General features: G+C 48.6%; 1 protein-coding gene across 2 annotated transcripts in view; it reads right to left on the bottom strand.

Annotated features, from left to right (window-relative positions):
* Positions 1 to 4,869: 4,869 nt before the first annotated feature.
* SZT2 (SZT2 subunit of KICSTOR complex) overlaps positions 4,870 to 18,844 on the bottom strand; it is a 355,341-nt gene continuing 341,366 nt past the window's right edge. For both annotated transcript variants that reach the window (XM_082264795.1, XM_082264796.1), the window contains 3 exons: positions 17,710 to 17,826; positions 15,968 to 16,036; positions 4,870 to 5,316 (listed from right to left, as the gene is read on the bottom strand). In XM_082264795.1, the coding sequence (XP_082120921.1) occupies positions 5,173 to 5,316; positions 15,968 to 16,036; positions 17,710 to 17,826 (330 nt within the window). In that variant the 3' untranslated portion in view covers positions 4,870 to 5,172. The remainder of the gene's footprint in view (positions 5,317 to 15,967; positions 16,037 to 17,709; positions 17,827 to 18,844) is intronic.

Raw genomic sequence — 18,844 nt, 5'->3', positions numbered from 1 at the left:
TTGATTATGTGAAGTCGGTGCAACCCGCGCCAAAGTCGTGGTGCGCGGCGACTTCATTAGGTCGCCCTGAAGTCGTGTCGCCATAGTGTGAACCGACACTAAAGTGATTGTAAAGTCTCATTTAAAAAACAAACAAACAATAATAAACATGTTATACTTACCTGAGTAGCCCAGATCCTCCTCTTCTCGGGTCCCTCTTCGGTGTTCCTGGTCCCACAGCAAGCAGCTTGCTATGGGGGCACCCGAGCCGGGTCACAGCTTCCTGTGTCCATTCAGAAACGGAGCCGCGACCCGGCCCCGCCTCATCTCGCTCCTGATTGGCTGATTGATTTTGATTGACAGCAGCAGGAGCCAATCGCACCACACTGCTATCTCAGCCAATCAGGAGGGGAGTCCCGGGCAGCTAAATAACTTCAGCAAAATCACTGGATAAACATGGGCTCAGGTAAGTATTAGGGGGGCTGCTGCACACAAGGTTTTTTTTATCCTAATGCATAGAATGCACCTACTGACTTTACAATCCTCCTAAAAGAGAGATATGATCAAAGAATTTTTTGGCTATACTTCTCCTCTGGGTCACAGGTGTGCACTTACTGTTCCTCTCCTGTGACCTAGAATCAGCCGTTAGCTGGCTATTGTCAGCTGACAGGGCAGAGACATTTCAGGTTTCTGGAAGGACCCTGACAATACTGTCAAGATCCACCCAGTGGCCTGACTGACAGCTGGCTCTACCTCTCAGCATGTGGCTGAGGGTGGGAGCCAGCTGCACCTGCCCCTGCTCATTGAGTGCTGGAGAAGCAGAGCAGAGAGCAGTGACTAACTGTCTCTGTTATGAGCAGACCAAGCAATTATGTGATCACTCAGTTCTTGGTCTTAAAGCCTATGTGGGACAAAGCGGAGAGCTTCAGACTCTAGAAGGATCCCGACAATATTGTCAGGATCCACCCAGCTGCCTGACTAAAAGCTGGCTTCACCTGTCAGCATGCGGCTGAGGGCTGGAGCCAGCTGCACCCGCCCCTTCCCCTGCTTATTGCTCCATTGAGTCTTGGAAAAGCAGAGCATAGAGCAGTAAATGACAGTCACTGCTCTCTGCTCTGAGCAGACCAAGCAGTTATGTGATCATGCAGTTCTCGGTCTTAAAGCCTATCTGGAACAGAGCTGCGAGCTTCAGGCTCTGGAAGGATCCAGACAATATTGTCAGGATCCACCCACTTGCCTGACAGCTGGCATCACCCACCCCTTCCCCTGCTCATTGCTCCACTAAGTGCTGAAGAAGCAGAGCATAGAGCAGGCACTGACAGTCTGCTCTGAGCAGACCAAGCAGTCATGTGATCACTCAGTTCAGCTTTAAAGCTGAAATACAGTTGCTGCACACTGATACATTGGTGGTGTTAAACGCTAAATCATGTTCCCCCAGCTGTCACTCCATGACCGCACACAACCTGGTCATGTGGCCAGATCACAGTCATGTAATCTCTGAAGGATCCTAGTTTATGCTAGTTAATCTGGAAGGCATGTGGCCACATGACTAGTTGTGGTTGGATCTTTGAATAGCAGTTACTGTAGCAAAGGGTCACCCCTTTCTGTGTCCTTTTAAAACACAGGAACCAGCTTGTACTAACAGCTTCAAGACTGGAGGGGTAATGATAAAAAAAAAGTAGGAGGAGAGGTGTAAGAAGCACAGACTCACAGAATGGATGAAGCAGGAGCAGGGAGATCCTTGTACTGCAAGTCCCCAGGTACAGCTTCCTCTTCAGCAAGGAGAACAACGATTGTCACAGTAGTGACATCATCAAATCTGTTGAGACAAGCAGTTGGTGGCAGCAGGGGTGTCCAAATTTTCTAAATAATGTACTGTACTTTAGACTTCGGGGGGGGGGGGGGGCTGTACTGTGGCCAGTGGGAGTAGGAAATGCCCCAGTGTCACTTGGGCTAGACAATGTCTCAGGCTTGGTTGTCAGTGGGAATACAAAAATTACGTAGCGCCTGTGGTCAGGAGGAAGAATAGTGCCCTATCAATGTCAGTGGGTGGAATGGTGCCCCGTCGTTGCTGTCAGTGGGAGGAATAGTGCCCCGTCGTTGCTGTCAGTGGGAGGAATAGTGCCCCATCATTGGTGTCAGTGGGAGGAATAGTGCCCCATCATTGGTGTCAGTGGGAGGAATAGTGCCCCATTATTGGTGTCAGTGGAAGGAATAGTTCCCCATAATTGGTTTCAGTGGGAGGAATAGTGCCCTATCATTAATAGTCAGTGAGAGGAATAGTGCCCCATCATTGGTGTCAGTGGGAGGAATAGTGCCCCATTATTGGTGTCAGTGGAAGGAATAGTTCCCCATAATTGGTATCAGTGGGAGGAATAGTGTCCCATCATTGGTGTCAGTGGGAGGAATAGTGCCCCATCATTGGTATCAGTGGGAGAAATAGTGTTCCATCACCAGTGTCAGTGGGAGGAATAGTGCCCCATCATTGGTGTCAGTGGGAGGAATAGTGCCCCATCATTGGTATCAGTGGGAGGAATAGTGTCCCATCACCAGTGTCAGTGGGAGGAATAGTGCCCCATCATTGGTGTCAGTGGGAGGAACAGTGCCCCATCATTGGTATCAGTGGGAGCAATAGTACCCCACCATTGGTATCAGTGGGAGGAATAGTGCCCCATCATTGGTGTCAGTGGGAGGAATAGTACCCCATCATTGGTATCAGTGGGAGGAATAGTGTCCCATCATTGGTGTCAGTGGGAGGAATAGTGCCCCATCATTTGTATCAGTGGGAGAAATTGTGTCCCATCACCAGTGTCAGTGGAAGGAATAGTGCCCCATCATTGGTGTCAGTGGGAGGAATAGTGCCCCATCATTGGTGTCAGTGGGAGGAATAGTGCCCCATCATTGGTGTCAGTGAATTTAATAATGCCCTACTGTCTGTGTCAGTGGAAGGAATGGTGCCCTGTATCAGTGGGAGGAGTGGTGCCCCCAGAGCCGGATAAAAGCAAGCAAGGACTGTATCCAGACCACAGCCTTAGAAGATCTCACATTGCAGAAATACTGAACAGCTGTAGGTTACAGATCGGGAGTGCCCAGGCACAGGATGTACATTGCTATTTTTTAGGAGGAATCCAAGACAAATATTCTGTATCACCAATTAGAAGAAACCCACCTCTACATAGAAGATTCTCATTTTATTCAAATAATTAGAATATTCTATCAGATTTACATGACATTTACATAAAATCTTACATCTGGTAATTAAATTCAGCAATGGCTTCAGGATTAAAATAAAACGGTTTGTAACAGGAACTCTCGTTGGGTGATGTCCGCGGCACCTTTAGCCTCTATCCAGATTCTGTGGCGTATCACGGACGGTTAGCAGCGAGTAGCGGAGCCAGGACCGGCGGAGAAATTTCTGATTCTCTGGTAAACAAATTGCATCTTATGGACTTAACCTTTAACACTTTGTCCTGTGATGCAACTCTCCTGTGAGAAACACAAAGGCTGCCATTGCTGACCTCCTAAGAATGCCAACTCCCTGGCTCTGACTTCAGTACTTTTACTCACTGACCTGAAACAAGCATGCAGATTGGACTGCATAAATATTTTAGGTGTTTACCTCAGAAAAAAGTCGCTGAATCAGCTTGACAGCCAAGCACCTGGTATTTTCAGAAGGAAAGCCTCCATAATATCTCATAGGCTGTTGTTGTAGAGTGGGGTGTTCAATGCTTGATGGCCTTCAGCCCATCGATGCTTGATGGCCTTTAACCCATCAACGCTTGATGGCCTTCAGCCCATCAACGCTTGATGGCCTTCAGCCCATCAACGCTTGATGGCCTCCAGCCCATCAGCGCTTGGATAGCCTCCAGCCCATCAACGCTTGGATAGCCTCCAGCCCATCAACGCTTGATGGCCTCCATCAACGCTTGATAGCCTTCAGCCCATCAACACTTGATAGCCTTCAGCCCATCAACGCTTGATAGCCTTCAGCCCATCAACGCTTGATAGCCTTCAGCCCATCAACTTCAACAGCAGAGCTCAAAGCTGTATACGGTCTGAACCCTTAGCTGAAATCAGCAGTACTGAAACAGATCTGTTTGTGAAGAGAGGTTCTGCCTCAACAATGTGAAGGAAAAAAGCCTTCTCTCTCCATCAGTGTGGCCAATGTCAAAAAAGGGCTCATACATGAATTATAAAAGTAAATAAAAAGCTGCTGCAGGTATAAAGTGAAGGCAGCTAGCGCAGCCTCCCAAACTTCCCCGGCAAGGTCAAATCCTGGTTCTTTTGGCAGGCTCTGATGCAAAAGCCTGCCCACCCCTTCCTGCCTTCTACATTTCTAAGAGCAAGTAAGGCTCCTTGTCATAGTTATGCATCAATAGGAATGTGCAGGACAGGGTTTAGCAGCAAGTTCCTAAAGCACCTAGAGGTGTTGACTTTATCAGGTTCAGGGCTGACCAGGTTTTGGGAAGTAGCTGCAGCTATATGTCCAGTCTCACTGTATCTCATACCTGCAGTATTTGTTTAATTTCATAGAAGTTCAAACCACAACCTAAAATTGTTGATACATTTCCCAAGGACAAGATGCACGTAGCACTTGGTCCCATTCCGATCCCTGCTGTTGTTGCTGAACTAGTGTGGTCAACAGCACGCCTCCCTTCTCCCACCACTTTCTGTCCAAGCTGTGAAGCTGGAGACGAATATCTAATAGGTGTTGATGACAGCGCTCATTTCTGGCATTAGGGGCACGCTGGAGACAAGCGGCGTCATTCACTACGTCGATGGGAGGGGTCAGCTTGGATCACAACACAAGGAGAGAGCTTGTAAACAGCAGAGAGGGCGAGTTGGCTACAGTACTGTTGCCCGTAAATTGGGCTTCAGTCTAGGGTGGAGCACAGACCTAAAGATGTGCTTTTATTGGACAAAGCAGCCACAGATCAGAACTGGGGGAATCAACAACTATTTTTAAGATGTGGTGATATGTCTTGATTACGGAGTCCTTTTGATATAGTTATTTGCACTGTAGAGGTTAAGGAGCAGGGACCTGTGCATTACAGAATGATCTCCTATCAGGAACAAACTTCACACTTTTCCAGGAGAACGTCCCTATATCCTGTGCTTTGGCATTCCAATATGTCAGTAAGAAGACCCCTGGTGATTGGCGGTACAGTATTGGCAGAGGTTAGGAAGGTGAGGTCAGAGCAGGCCACTCCACAGGTTGAAGCAGGCAGTATTGATGACGGACTCCAGGTGGTGGTACGTGGAGACCAGCTGAGGTAACGGACTGTCGCTGTTCTGCGGCTGCTCTGGAAACGGCTCCCGGAACACCACCTTTAGGCTCTGCAATAATGAAAACATAAAGACAATCAATACTGCTTGCCTAAAATCAATGATGATGATGTGCTATTTACTGATCCTCCAAAACAAGAAAATTGCTAACCCTGGGTCCCTGGTAGGAAATATACAGGTGCACCTCATAAACATGGAATATCATCAAAAAGTTTATTTCAGTAATTCAATTCATAAAGCGAAACTCGTATATTTTATATAGATGTGTTAAACACAGAGGGATATATTTCAAGCATTTTGTTGATGATTATTGGTTACAGCTAGTGACACCCCAAAATTCAGTATCTCAGAAAATTAGAATATTGCATAACACCAATAAAAAAAAAAAGGATTTTTAATACAGAAATGTTGGCTTACTGAAAAGTCTGTCCATGTACAGTATAGGATGCACTCAATACTTGGTCAGGACTTTTTGCTTGAATTATTGCATCAATGCGGCGTGGCATGGAGGCGATCAGCCTGTGGCACTGCTGAGGTGTTATGGAAGCCCAGGTTGCTTTGATAGCGGCCTTCATCTCATCTGTATTGTTGGGTCTGGTGCTTTCTATTGACAATACCCCACAGATCCTCTATGGCAGTGGTCCTCAACCCTGGCCTACAGGGCCCACTAACAGGCCAGGTTTGCAAGATAACTGAAATACATCCCAGGTGATATCATTTGCTGCTCAGTGATTGCAGTATTCTAGTCTGCATCTCCCCAAGGTAATACTTAAAATCTGGCCTGTTAGTGAGCCCTGAGGACCGGAGTTGAGGACCACTGCTCTATGGGGTTTAGGTCAGGCGAGTTTGCTGGTCAATCAAGCACAGTGATACCATGATCATGTGACCAGGTATTGGTAGTTTTGGCAGTGTGGGCGGTGCCAAGTCCTGCTGGAAAATTAAATTTAGCATCTCCATAAAGATGGTCAGCAGAGGGAACCATTAAGTGCTCTAGAATTTCCTGCTAGAGGGTTGCGCTGACTTGATAAAACACAGTGGACCAACATCAGCAGATGACACGGCTCCCCAAACCAATGACTGTGGTAAATTTTGCATTTCATTTGGAAATGAAGGTTCCAGAGTCTGGAGGAGGAGTGGAGAGGCACAGAATCCAAGTTGCATGAGGTCCAGTGTGAAGTTTCCACAGTCAGTGATGATTTGGGGAGCCATGTCCTATTCTAATTTTATGAGATGCAGGTGTTCCATCAGAGATATGACGTCTTCGGTCACCACTTCCGAAGATGTCACATCTCTGACGAAACGCGCCAAGTTGGTACGCACGTTGCCTCGTTCTGAGCAGACTGCTGAACCGCACGCCCGAGTTCCCACTTCCGGGTACGGCGTACCTCGCGGTTGTCTACACAGCAGCGTCCTTTTACACCAGCTGCGAGGCTGAATAGGAGCTCAGAAGTGGCTGGAGGGGAGACCCAGCCATTATTGCTTTTGCAACGTTTTGCATATATTGTAGTTGGGCATACGTTTGCTGTGACACCTATTGTTTGGTGCTTTGGAGTGAAACGTTTTTACCACTGCAGTGTTTTTTATGGATGTTTTTTATGGAAGTTTTTATCTACACTGATGTTCGTGTGAGGTGTTAAAATAAAGGTTGTTAACCTTCTACACGATGAGGAGCTTCTTTTTTCTTTCATTTTGAGCCTACATCAGCATTTCGAGGATCCCACTCAACTACAAACCAAAGTTGGAGCGGTGTACAAGCGCAGTTTGTTTCTTGTTGGCGTACGCCACAGGAATCCACGCCATCTGGTAAGTGAGCTTGCTTACCACCTAGCACTTTGCAGTGAAGCGGAGGGTCGCTGATATCACTACACCAGTATTATTTGCACTCAGAAGACTTTACAGCACTATTGCACTTTTCTTTTAAATCAGCAGTATCACTGACTTTTATTGAAGCAATTCACTATCACTTCGGATTTATTATTGCCTATTAATTTCTATTGCACTTTTAATCAGCAGTATCATGGACTTTCATTGAAGCAATTTATTATTATTGTATATTTTTATGTCTTAAATATTTTGGATTTGGCATTACTTATGCACTTATATATGCACTTTTTGATGTATGTGAGATATCGCAATATTTCAAAATCACTATAGCACTTTATTCAGTCCTCACATTAACCTAAGGTTAGCGCAGTTTTTTTCTGTTATTTACTTCATGCTCAGTCAACTATATGTAATATAGTAGACTTGATAACCTGCTGCTTTCCTCATTATATACCGCAATCTAGGCGCGAGTAGAATACCCATTTAAATGTTACACACAAAGCCACAGCCAATCACAGTTAGAATCACGCCGCTAGGGACACACTTAACCCCTCCCTCTCAAATAAAGTTAACCCCTTCACTGCCAGTGTCATTTTTACAGTAACAGTGCATATGTATAGCACTGATTACTGTAGTAATGTCACTGGTCCCCCCCAAAAGTGCCAAAAATGTCAGTCAGGGGTCCGATCTGTCCGCCGCAATGTCGCAGTCCCGCAAAAAAAAAATCGCAGATCGCCGCCATTACGCGTTAAAAAAAAAAAAAAAAAAAAAACAAACAACAAAAATGACAAAAATCTTTTCCCTTAGTTAGTAAACGCAATAACTTTTGCGCAAACCAATCAAAATACGCTTATTGTGATTTTTTTTTTACCAAACATATGGTAAAAAAAAAAATTGGCCTATAATGTTAAAAAATTGTGATTTTTACATTTTTTTGGGGGGGGGGGGGGGGGAATTTCATATAAAAAAATGTGAAAAATATTGTTATTTTTGAAAAATTGTCGCTTTTTTTTTTGTTTATAGCGCATGATCAAAAAATCGCACAGGTGATCAAATACCACCAAAAGAAAACTGTTTGTGGGAAAAAAAGGACATCAATTTCATTTGGGTACAGCGTTGCACGACCACGCAATTGTCCGTTAAAGTCACGCAGTGCCGAATCGCAAAATAGGCCCTGGTCAGGAAGGGGGTAAAATCTTTCGGGGCTTAAAGCGGAGTTCCAGCCACAAAATCATGCCTGTAGATTTTATGGCATCCGCTTCCTTATCCTTACCTGAGCAAGAATTGGATATTCCCGGCTTTTTTTTTTGCTTACTTACCTTATTAGAGAGGATAATATACTCACCTTACCATCCACTTCCTCCTTCCTCGGCCGCGGCCCGCGCCGTCACTTCCGCTTTGCAATGATTCCTGGGAGCTGAACGTCATCACTCCCAGGAATCAATGCACCTGCACCGGCCCCGACGTCAGTTCCGGTGCAGGCGCGTCATACCTTGATAAACAGCTTCTGGGCATGCCCAGAAGCTGTGCAGGGATGACGCTGCAGACCCAGAAGTGACGGCCGGGCCGGTGCAGTGCATCGTGGGACCGAAGAAGACGGAAGAGGACGCAGAAGAGGATCGCGCTGGCTTCAAGCTGCCCACACCTGAGATGGCAGCGCTGGAGAAGAAATTTTAAAAGTAAGTATTTCTTCTAAAAGGTAAGTGCGAACCGGGACAGATCAGAGGCTAGCCATTGTGGAATGTACTAGCCCTGACTGTCCCGGGGGTATGTTCATTGAAATTTTTTTTCTGTGGCTGGAACTCCGCTTTAAGTGGTTAAAAATTATAGACCCTTCATTTTTTTTGTAAGTGGGCAAACGTACAAAATCTGCAGGGGATCAATTATTTATGTATATAGTTAGATGGGTCCAAGCTGGTAACATCAAGGTAACAATGTATAAAATATCCATGACTGGAATTCAATGACTGCCAAAAAAAAAAGTTACTGGCTGGGCCAACTACAGGCTAGGCTGAGAAGAGAAGGATCGGGTATATAGGTAGCTTAGGGGGATGACCAACAAGTGCAGCGATGGAAAATCGCCACCTCTTCCCCCAATAACAGCAAGCAGGGAAAGTGCTTAATTACGAGACACAAAAGCAAATTCCAATTAGAAGTTTCTGGCTCCCCCGCTGTGACCACATTAATACCAATTAAAAGCAGTCAGCGACGGTGTGACGAGGCCGTGACGGGAGGAGGAGGGGGGGGGACGAGGATTGTGGTGAAGCTCGGCCTTCCCGGTTTTGTTGTCTTTCTCATTAGCCGTTTAGAGCTGAAGCAAATCAAACAACTGATTCAATTTAACACCGAAATGCTTACTGACCATTTTACGAGCAAAAAAAAAACCGTGGTTTTTATTTCCCTAATTATTTTGTATCTGATCATGAAAGTGTTTGTGAAAACAAGCGGTGACCCTTTAAGTGACAGACTTCTGAGCGAGGCATTTTCGGCGCACGGATTAATTTGTAATCCTCAAAGCTTTGCAGGGACATATTTTGCGGATCCATGCAGAAAAAAAAAGTCTAAACACAGATGCATTTGTGAAATCTTCATCTTTGAAGATAAATGTATTCTGCATAACAAGTCGGAGCCGTGACTGATACAGAGGCTTTGTTTTCTCCACATCAGCAGATGTATAGGTTCACCGTGTACTGCTGTGACAGGCGAGATAAAGGGGCTTACCGAATATTAGAAATCGCTGGTGAGGCTCCATCCTGGATACCGGCTAGTCCGGGGCCCCGCAACTGCAGGAGCGGCGCAGGAAATTTGGAGAGGGTTCAAAGTCGGTGGAGGAATGAAAGGGACGAGAAGTCTCACAGTGAAAGGCTAGAACTATTAGGCTTGTTTGATTCGGGGGAAAAAAAAGTGACCGTAGATGAGATCCGATTAGCATGTGATAAAAAAATATGCAGTACATCTCCGCAATAAATTTGTCTTTTCCTGCAATTTGTCTCCTTAAAGAGGAACTTCACCTTTCCAGACAAGTTTCCTCCCCCCCTCCTTTCCAGACAAGTTTCCTCCCCTCCCTCCTTTCCAGACAAGTTTCCTTCCCCCCTCCTTTCCAGACAAGTTTCCTCCCCTCCCTCCTTTCCAGACAAGTTTCCTCCCCCCCTCCTTTCCAGACAAGTTTCCTCCCCCCCTCCTTTCCAGACAAGTTTCCTCCCCCCCCTCCTTTCCAGACAAGTTTCCCCCCCCCTCCTTTCCAGACAAGTTTCCTCCCCTCCCTCCTTTCCAGACAAGTTTCCTCCCCTCCCTCCTTTCCAGACAAGTTTCCTCCCCCCCTCCTTTCCAGACAAGTTCCCCCCCCCCTCCTTTCCAGACAAGTTTCCTCCCCCCCCTCCTTTCCAGACAAGTTTCCTCCCCTCCCTCCTTTCCAGACAAGTTTCCTCCCCCCCTCCTTTCCAGACAAGTTCCCCCCCTCCTTTCCAGATAAGTTTCCTCCCCCCTCCTTTCCAGACAAGTTTCCCCCCCCTTCTTTCCAGACAAGTTTCCCCCCCCCTCCTTTCCAGACAAGTTTCCCCCCCCCCTCCTTTCCAGACAAGTTTCCTCCCCCCCCTCCTTTCCAGAAAAGTTTCCTCCCCCCCTCCTTTCCAGACAAGTTTCCTCCCCCCTTCTTTCCAGACAAGTTTCCTCCCCCCTCCTTTCCAGACAAGTTTCCTCCCCTTCCTCCTTTCCAGACAAGTTTCCTCCCCCCCTCCTTTCCTGACATGTCCCCCCCCCCCCATTTCTTAGCGACCCCCTCCTCTGTTATTCACCTAGGCCAGTAGTCTTTAAACTGCAGCCTTGGGACCAGATGCGGCCCTTTGCTTGATTTTATCCGGCCCTTGATGCACTATTTTTATCCAACAATGGGACATAATTCCCCCCACTGACACCAATTAAGGGCAAAATTCCTCCCAATGACACCAACAATGGGGCACAATTCCTCCCAATGACACCGATGATTGGGCACAATTCCTTCCAATGACACCAATATCGGGACACAATTCCTCCCAATGACAGCAAGAGTGGGGCACAATACATTCCAATGACAACAAGGGTGGGGCACAATACCTCCCAATGAAAACAAGGGTGGGACACAATACCTCCCAACGAAAACAAGGGTGGGGCACAATACCTCCCAATGACAACAAGGGTGGGGCACAATACCTCCCAACGAAAACAAGGGTGGGGCACAATACCTCCCAATGACAACAAGGGTGGGGCACAATACCTCCCAATGAAAACAAGGGTGGGGCACATTACCTCCCAATGACAACAAGGGTGGGGCACAATTCCTCCCAATGACAACAAGGGTGGGACACAATACCTCCCAATGACAACAAGGGTGGGACACAATACCTCCCAATGACAACAAGGGTGGGGCAAATTACCTCCCAATGACAACAAGGGTGGGGCACAATTCCTCCCAATGACACCAGCAGTGGGGCACAATTCCTCCCAATGACACCAACAATGGGGCACAATTCCCCCTAATGACACCAGCAGTGGGGCACAATTACTTCCAATGACACCAACAATGGGGCAAAATTCCTCCCAATGACAACAACAATGGGGCACAATTCTTCCTAATAACACCAAGGGTGGGGCACAATTCCTCCCAATGACACCAATAATAGGGCACGATTCCTCCCAATGACTCCAATGATGGGGCCCAATGACACCAATAACAGGGCAGAGTTCCTCCCAATGACACCAATGGTGGGGCGCAATTTCCCCCACTGATACCAAAAATGTCACACTGTTCATTCCCACTGATGTCAGGACCTTTCCCACTCCCAAAGGCCAGAGTCTGCCCCCCCCCCTTAAGTCTTAAGGACAGTAAACTGGCTCTTTGTTTAGAAGGTCTTGAGACCCCTGGCCTAGGCAAATGATGTCAGCATCCCCTGGTGCCTCGTCGGATATGAGATGTGGATATCCCAGGAGGCGCTGGGAGCATCCATTCACCAAAGCAGGAGAGGGCAGGCCTAGCGGTGCGTCATAGGGAGGTTCGCCTGTGCCTCCCGATGTCATCCCAGAAGAAGATGGTAGTGCAGGACACGAATGCCAACTACAGGGAAGAGGATCTCAGAGGGACAATGCTGGATCCACTGGGTGGGTGAGTATCCTTCCTGTGCAGAACGCCGCATCAGGTAGGCAAGAGGGGTGAGAAAAAAATGAGCAGGGAAGGTTAAAGTTCGACTTTAAAGCTGAACTCCAGGTATGGATTTTAGTACATAGCTACACTGGACCAGCTTGGAGCAATAAAAGAATACATATTCCATGTAAAACAGAAAGAGTGGCCGGCAACTCCAACATCCGTATGAACTTCTTTCTCAAACAGAAGTAAAATGCATACATATTCCATATCTGTGGGATTGCTGTGGAAGCGGAGAATCACTAAAGTAGTCACCACTACTACAATGATCGCCAAAATCTTCCAGGTCCTCTGCTCATGTGACAAAAACCCCAGGCGGCATTTTGTTACATGACTAGCTGCATAGGAATTGTGAAACAGTGAAATTTTGTGCATTTGGTTAATTTAACATCAATTTTCAAAGTGTGTACTCTATTATAACTGCATTTTAAGAAGGACCGGATGGATAGGTACAGCTATATACACCGATCAGCCAAAACATTTATGGCCACCCACCTAATATTGAGGAGGTCCCCCTTTTGTCACCAAACCAGTCCTAAACCATTGGGGCATGGACTCCACTAGAAATTTCAAGGTGGAGCCTCCATGTTTTTCCGCCACATTCCACAGATGCTCGATAGGATTGAGATCTGAAGAATTTGGAGGTCAAATCAACACCTCAAGCTTGCTGTGTTCCAAACCATTCTTGAATCAGTCTTGCAGTGTGGCGAGGTGCATTATCCTGCTGAAAGAGGCCACTGCCACCAGGGAATACCGTTTCCATGAAGGGGTTTACTTGGTCCCCATCAGGTAACATCCACATGAATGGCAGGAGCCAAGGTTTCAAAGTTGAACATTGACCAAAGCATCGCACTACCTCTGCCAGCTTGCCTTCTTCCCATACTGCATCCTGGTGCCATCTATTCCCCAGGTAAGTGATGCACACACACACCCGGTCATCCAACATGATTCATCAAACCAGGCCACCTTCTTCCATTGCTCTGTGGTCCAGGTCTAATGCTAACATGCCCATTGTAGACTCTTTTGGCTGTGGGCACGGGTCAGCATGAGCACCCTGAATGGTCTGCGTCTACCCAGCCCCCATACTCAACAAGTTGTGATGCTTTGTGTGTTCTGACACATTTCCATCATAACCAGCATTCATTTTTCAGCAACTTGAGCTCCAGATTGGACTATACAGGCCAGTCCCCTCCACCTCCATCAATGAGCCCCACCCCCCCTCCCTACCACCTCCATCAATGAGCCTCCTCCCCTCAATCTCCACCAATGAGCCTCCCCACCACCTCCATCAATGAGCCTCCCCCCCACCTCCATCAATGAGCCTCCTCCCTCAATCTCCACCAATGAGCATCCCCACCACCTCCATCAATGAGCCCCCCCCCCCACCTCCATCAATGAGCCCCCCCACCACCTCCATCAATGAGCCTCCTCCCTCAATCTCCACCAATGAGCCTCCCCACCACCTCCATCAATGAGCCCCCCCTCCACCAATGAGCCTCCCCACCACCTCCATCAATGAGCCCCCCCCTCCACCTCCATCAATGAGCCCCCCCCACCTCCATCAATGAGCCTCCTCCCATCAATCTCCACCAATGAGCCTCCCCTCCACCTCCATCAATGAGCCTCCTCCCCTCAATCTCCACCAATGAGCCTCCCCACCACCTCCATCAATGAGCCTCCCCCCCACCTCCATCAATGAACCTTCCACCACCACCACCTCCATCAATGAGCCCCCCCCCACCACCTCCATCAATGAGCCTCCTCCTCTCAATCTCCACCAATGAGCCTCCCCACCACCTCCATCAATGAGCCCCCCCACTTCCATCAATGAGCCTCCCCCCCACCTCCATCAAGGAACCTTCCACCACCACCACCTCCGTCAATGAGCCCCCCCCCACCACCTCCATTAATGAGCTCCCTCCACCACCTCCATCATTGAGCATTAATGGAGGTGGTGGGGGAGGGGGGGGCTCATATTAGGTAATATATATATAGGCCGCTATATATATTATATAGCCCCACCTCTTCCCTCAATTGGAGCATAGCCCCACCTCTTCCCTCTATTGGAGCATAGCCCCACCTCTTCCCTCTATTGGAGCATAGCCCCACCTCTTCCCTCTATTGGAGCATAGCCCCACCTCTTCCCTCTATTGGAGCATAGCCCCACCTCTTCCCTCTATTGGAGCATAGTCCCACCTCTTCCCTCTATTGGAGCACAGCACCACCTCTTCCCTCTATTGGAGCATAGCCCCACCTCTTCCCTCTATTGGAGCATAGTCCCACCTCTTCCCTCTATTGGAGCATTGCACCACCTCTTCCCTCTACTGGAGCATAGCACCACCTCTTCCCTCTATTGGAGCATAGCCCCACCTCTTCCCTCTATTGGAGCATAGCCCCACCTCTTTCCTCTATTGGAGCATAGCCCCACCTCTTTCCTCTATTGGAGCATAGCCCCACCTCTTCCCTCTATTGGAGAATAGCCCCACCTCTTCCCTCTATTGGAGCACAGCCCCACCTCTTCCCTGTATTGGAGCATAGCCCCACCTCTTTCCTCTATTGGAGCATAGCCCCACCTCTTCCCTCTATTGGAGCACAGCCCCACCTCTTCCCTCTATTGGAGCATAGCACCACCTCTTCCCTCTATTGGAGCATAGCCCCACCTCTTCCCTCTATTGGAGCATAGCCCCACCTCTTCCCTCTATTGGAGGATAGCCCCACCTCTTCCCTCTATTGGAGCATAGCCCCACCTCTTCCCTTTATTGGAGCATAGCCCCACCTCTTCCCTCTATTGGAGCATAGCCCCACCTCTTCCCTCTATTGGAGCATAGCCCCACCTCTTCCCTCTATTGGAGCATAGCCCCACCTCTTCCCTCTATTGGAGCATAGCCCCACCTCTTCCCTCTATTGGAGCACAGCACCACCTCTTCCCTCTATTGGAGCATAGTCCCACCTCTTCCCTCTATTGGAGCACAGCACCACCTCTTCCCTCTATTGGAGCATAGCCCCACCTCTTCCCTCTATTGGAGAATAGTCCCACCTCTTCCCTCTATTGGAGCACAGCACCACCTCTTCCCTCTATTGGAGCATAGCCCCACCTCTTCCCTCTATTGGAGCATAGCCCCACCTCTTCCCTCTATTGGAGCATAGCCCCACCTCTTCCCTCTATTGGAGCATAGCCCCACCTCTTCCCTCTATTGGAGCACAGCACCACCTCTTCCCTCTATTGGAGCATAGTCCCACCTCTTCCCTCTATTGGAGCACAGCACCACCTCTTCCCTCTATTGGAGCATAGCCCCACCTCTTCCCTCTATTGGAGAATAGTCCCACCTCTTCCCTCTATTGGAGCACAGCACCACCTCTTCCCTCTATTGGAGCATAGCCCCACCTCTTCCCTCTATTGGAGCATAGCCCCACCTCTTCCCTCTATTGGAGCATATCCCCACCTCTTCCCTCTATTGGAGCATAGTCCCACCTCTTCCCTCTATTGGAGCATAGCCCCACCTCTTCCCTCTATTGGAGCATAGCCCCACCTCTTCCCTCTATTGGAGCATAGCCCCACCTCTTCCCTCTATTGGTTTAGCCATAGGACTATATGAAGCCTTGCACCATCCCACCCTAATATGGATAAATTCATTCAATTACTGCAATGGGTCAGGTATAAGAAGGAATCATTTTATTACAGGAAAATAAAATATAACTTACTGTTTTCCCTGAGTGGGAATCGAGGAAGACCAGGACAAAGCAGTCTGTGAATTTCTGATTGAGGACCACCTGGATGGAGAGAAAACCACACAGAGAGACATTCTGTGATAAATGACAGACTATTAAACACAGACCAATCAGAAGGGGGGGAGGGGGACACCTACTCCTATAATTCACTCTGTTCTAGTAAAAATACATTTTGCATGAAAAGCCACCAAACCTGGTCACACACTTTAATCTAACTGCAGAATGTAGATTAAAAGTGGTTGTAAACCCTTTACATACAGTATATCACAAAAGTGAGTACACCCCTCACATCTTTGTAAATATTTTATTCTACCTTTTCATGTGACAACACTGAAGAAATGACTCTTTGCTACAATGTAAAGTAGTGAGTATACAGCTTGTATAACAGTGTAAATTTGCTGTCCCCTCAAAATAACTCCACACACAGCCATTAATGTCTAAACCGCTGGCAACAAAAGTGAGTACACCCCTAAGTGACAATGTCCAAATTGGGCCCAAAGTGTCAATATTTTGTGTGGCCACCATTATTTTCCAGCACTGCCTTAACCTTCTTGGGTATGGAGTTCTCCAGAGCTTCATTGGTTGCCACTGGAGTCCTCTTCCACTCCTCCATGATGACATCACAGAGCTGGTGGATGTTAGAGACCTTGCGCTCCTCCACCTTCCGGTTGAGGATGCCCCACAGATGCTCAATGGGTTTAGGTCTGGAGACATGCTTGGCCCTAGCTGCAGGCGCGCGACCGACGTATACCTGTTTGCGCAGGAGGGCCAGCCTGCCGCAGTATATCTGCGGCGGGCGGTCCGTAAGCGGTTAAAGAAGATTAGAAGGATACACAAATACGACATGAACACCACCAACGGCAGCCTGGGGTGAGGATCCCAGCCAGTGTAATGGCTCTTTAACAAACTGCTTGAATGGAAAAATGGCAGATTAAAGGCTGCAATGGGAAGGTGATTGGGAAGATGATTGGGAAGGGGACTGGGAAGGGGATTGGGAAGGGGATTGGGAAGGGGATTGGGAAGGGGACTGGGAAGGGGACTGGGAAGGTGATTGGGAAGGGGACTGGGAAGGGGACTGGGAAGGGGACTGGGAAGGGGATTGGGAAGGGGATTGGGAAGGTGATTGGGAAGGGGACTGGGAAGGGGATTGGGAAGGTGATTGGGAAGGGGACTGGGAAGGTGATTGGGAAGGGGACTGGGAAGGGGATTGGGAAGGGGATTGGGAAGGGGATTGGGAAGGTGATTGGGAAGGGGATTGGGAAGGTGATTGGGAAGGGGACTGGGAAGGTAATTGGGAAGGTAATTGGGAAGGTGATTGGGAAGGGGATTGGGAAGGTGATTGGGAAGGGGAATGGGAAGGGGAATGGGAAGGGGAATGGGAAGGGGATTGGGAAGGGGATTGGGAAGGGGAATGGGAAGGGGATTGGGAAGGTGATTGGGAAGGGGAATGGGAAGGGGATTGGGAAGGTGATCGGGAAGGGGACTGGGAAGGGGATTGGGAAGGGGATTGGAAAGGGGATTGGAAAGGGGACTGGGAAGGGGATTGGGAAGGGGATTGGGAAGGTGATTGGGAAGGGGAATGGGAAGGGGATTGGGAAGGGGACTGGGAAGGGGATTGGGAAGGGGACTGGGAAGGTGATTGGGAAGGTGATTGGGAAGGGGATTGGGAAGGGGATTGGGAAGGGGATTGGGAAGGGGATTGGCCACTCACTCACCAGATACTGGGTGCCGCTTTCTGGGCTGTGGAAGTGCCGGCAGCTCTGGGGAAATCGGTTTAGTAGAACCTTAATAAGACTCTGATACCACTGAACGCTCATAGAAAGGAGAAAATCCTGCAAGAGAGAAAGAAGGTGAAAGCCAATCACAGAGTGGAATACAGAATGGGTCTCTTTCTTATCAATTCTATATAAGAATAGAGCATAACGTGACCACAGATGAGGCAATTTTGGGTACTCATGCAAATGCTCTGATACTTTCAGGCTCGGTTCTTTCAGCTGTCAGCGGGATTCCCCCACTGACAGCTGAAATGTAAAAAAAAGCTGGCAATTATCAGTTGTTAAGGAGCAGGGCCGCCGCTTCCTTGACAACCGATGACTCATTTAGCTGTCAGTGGGGGTCCCCTGTTGGCACACCCCCCCCCTCCTTTCTTGTACATAATGCCCCCTTTTAACAATACACTCTGCTACACCCCCTTCCTGCACACACTGCCCCTCTTTAACCCTACACCCCCTTCATATACACACTGCCCCACCCCTTTAACCCTACACCCCCCTTCATATACACACTGCCCCCCTTTAACCCTACACCCCCCTTCATATACACACTGCCCCCCTTTGACCCTACACCCCCCTTCATATACACACTGCCCCCCCCCCCTTTAACCCTACACCCCCCTTCATATACACACTGCCCCCCTTTAACCCTACACCGCCCTTCATATACACACTACCCCCCTTTAACCCTACACCCCCCTTCATATACACACTGCCCCCTTTAACCCTACAGCCCCCTTCATATACACACTGCTCCCCTTTAAGCCTACACCCCCCTTCATATACACACTGCCCCCCTTTAACCCCACACCCCCCTTCATATACAGACTGCCCCCCTTTGACCCTACACCCCCCTTCATATACACACTGCCCCCCTTTAACCCCACACACCCCTTTATATACAAAGTGCCCCCCTCTCTAGAGGTGACATCCACCGGGGATGAGGAGGTGACAGGAGAGGAATGTCTCACTGGCTATGGCTGCGCCCTAGGTGGTAGTGCGCCCTAGACGGCCCCCTAGTTTGCCTAGTGGTAGCATCGACCCTGCCTGTTGGCAGCTGAAGTGAAAACGAAATCAT

Source organism: Pelophylax lessonae, assembly GCF_965119305.1.
Source record: "Pelophylax lessonae genome assembly, chromosome: 8".
NCBI classification, from domain to species: domain Eukaryota; kingdom Metazoa; phylum Chordata; class Amphibia; order Anura; family Ranidae; genus Pelophylax; species Pelophylax lessonae.
This window is presented reverse-complemented; position numbering and strand designations above follow the sequence as displayed.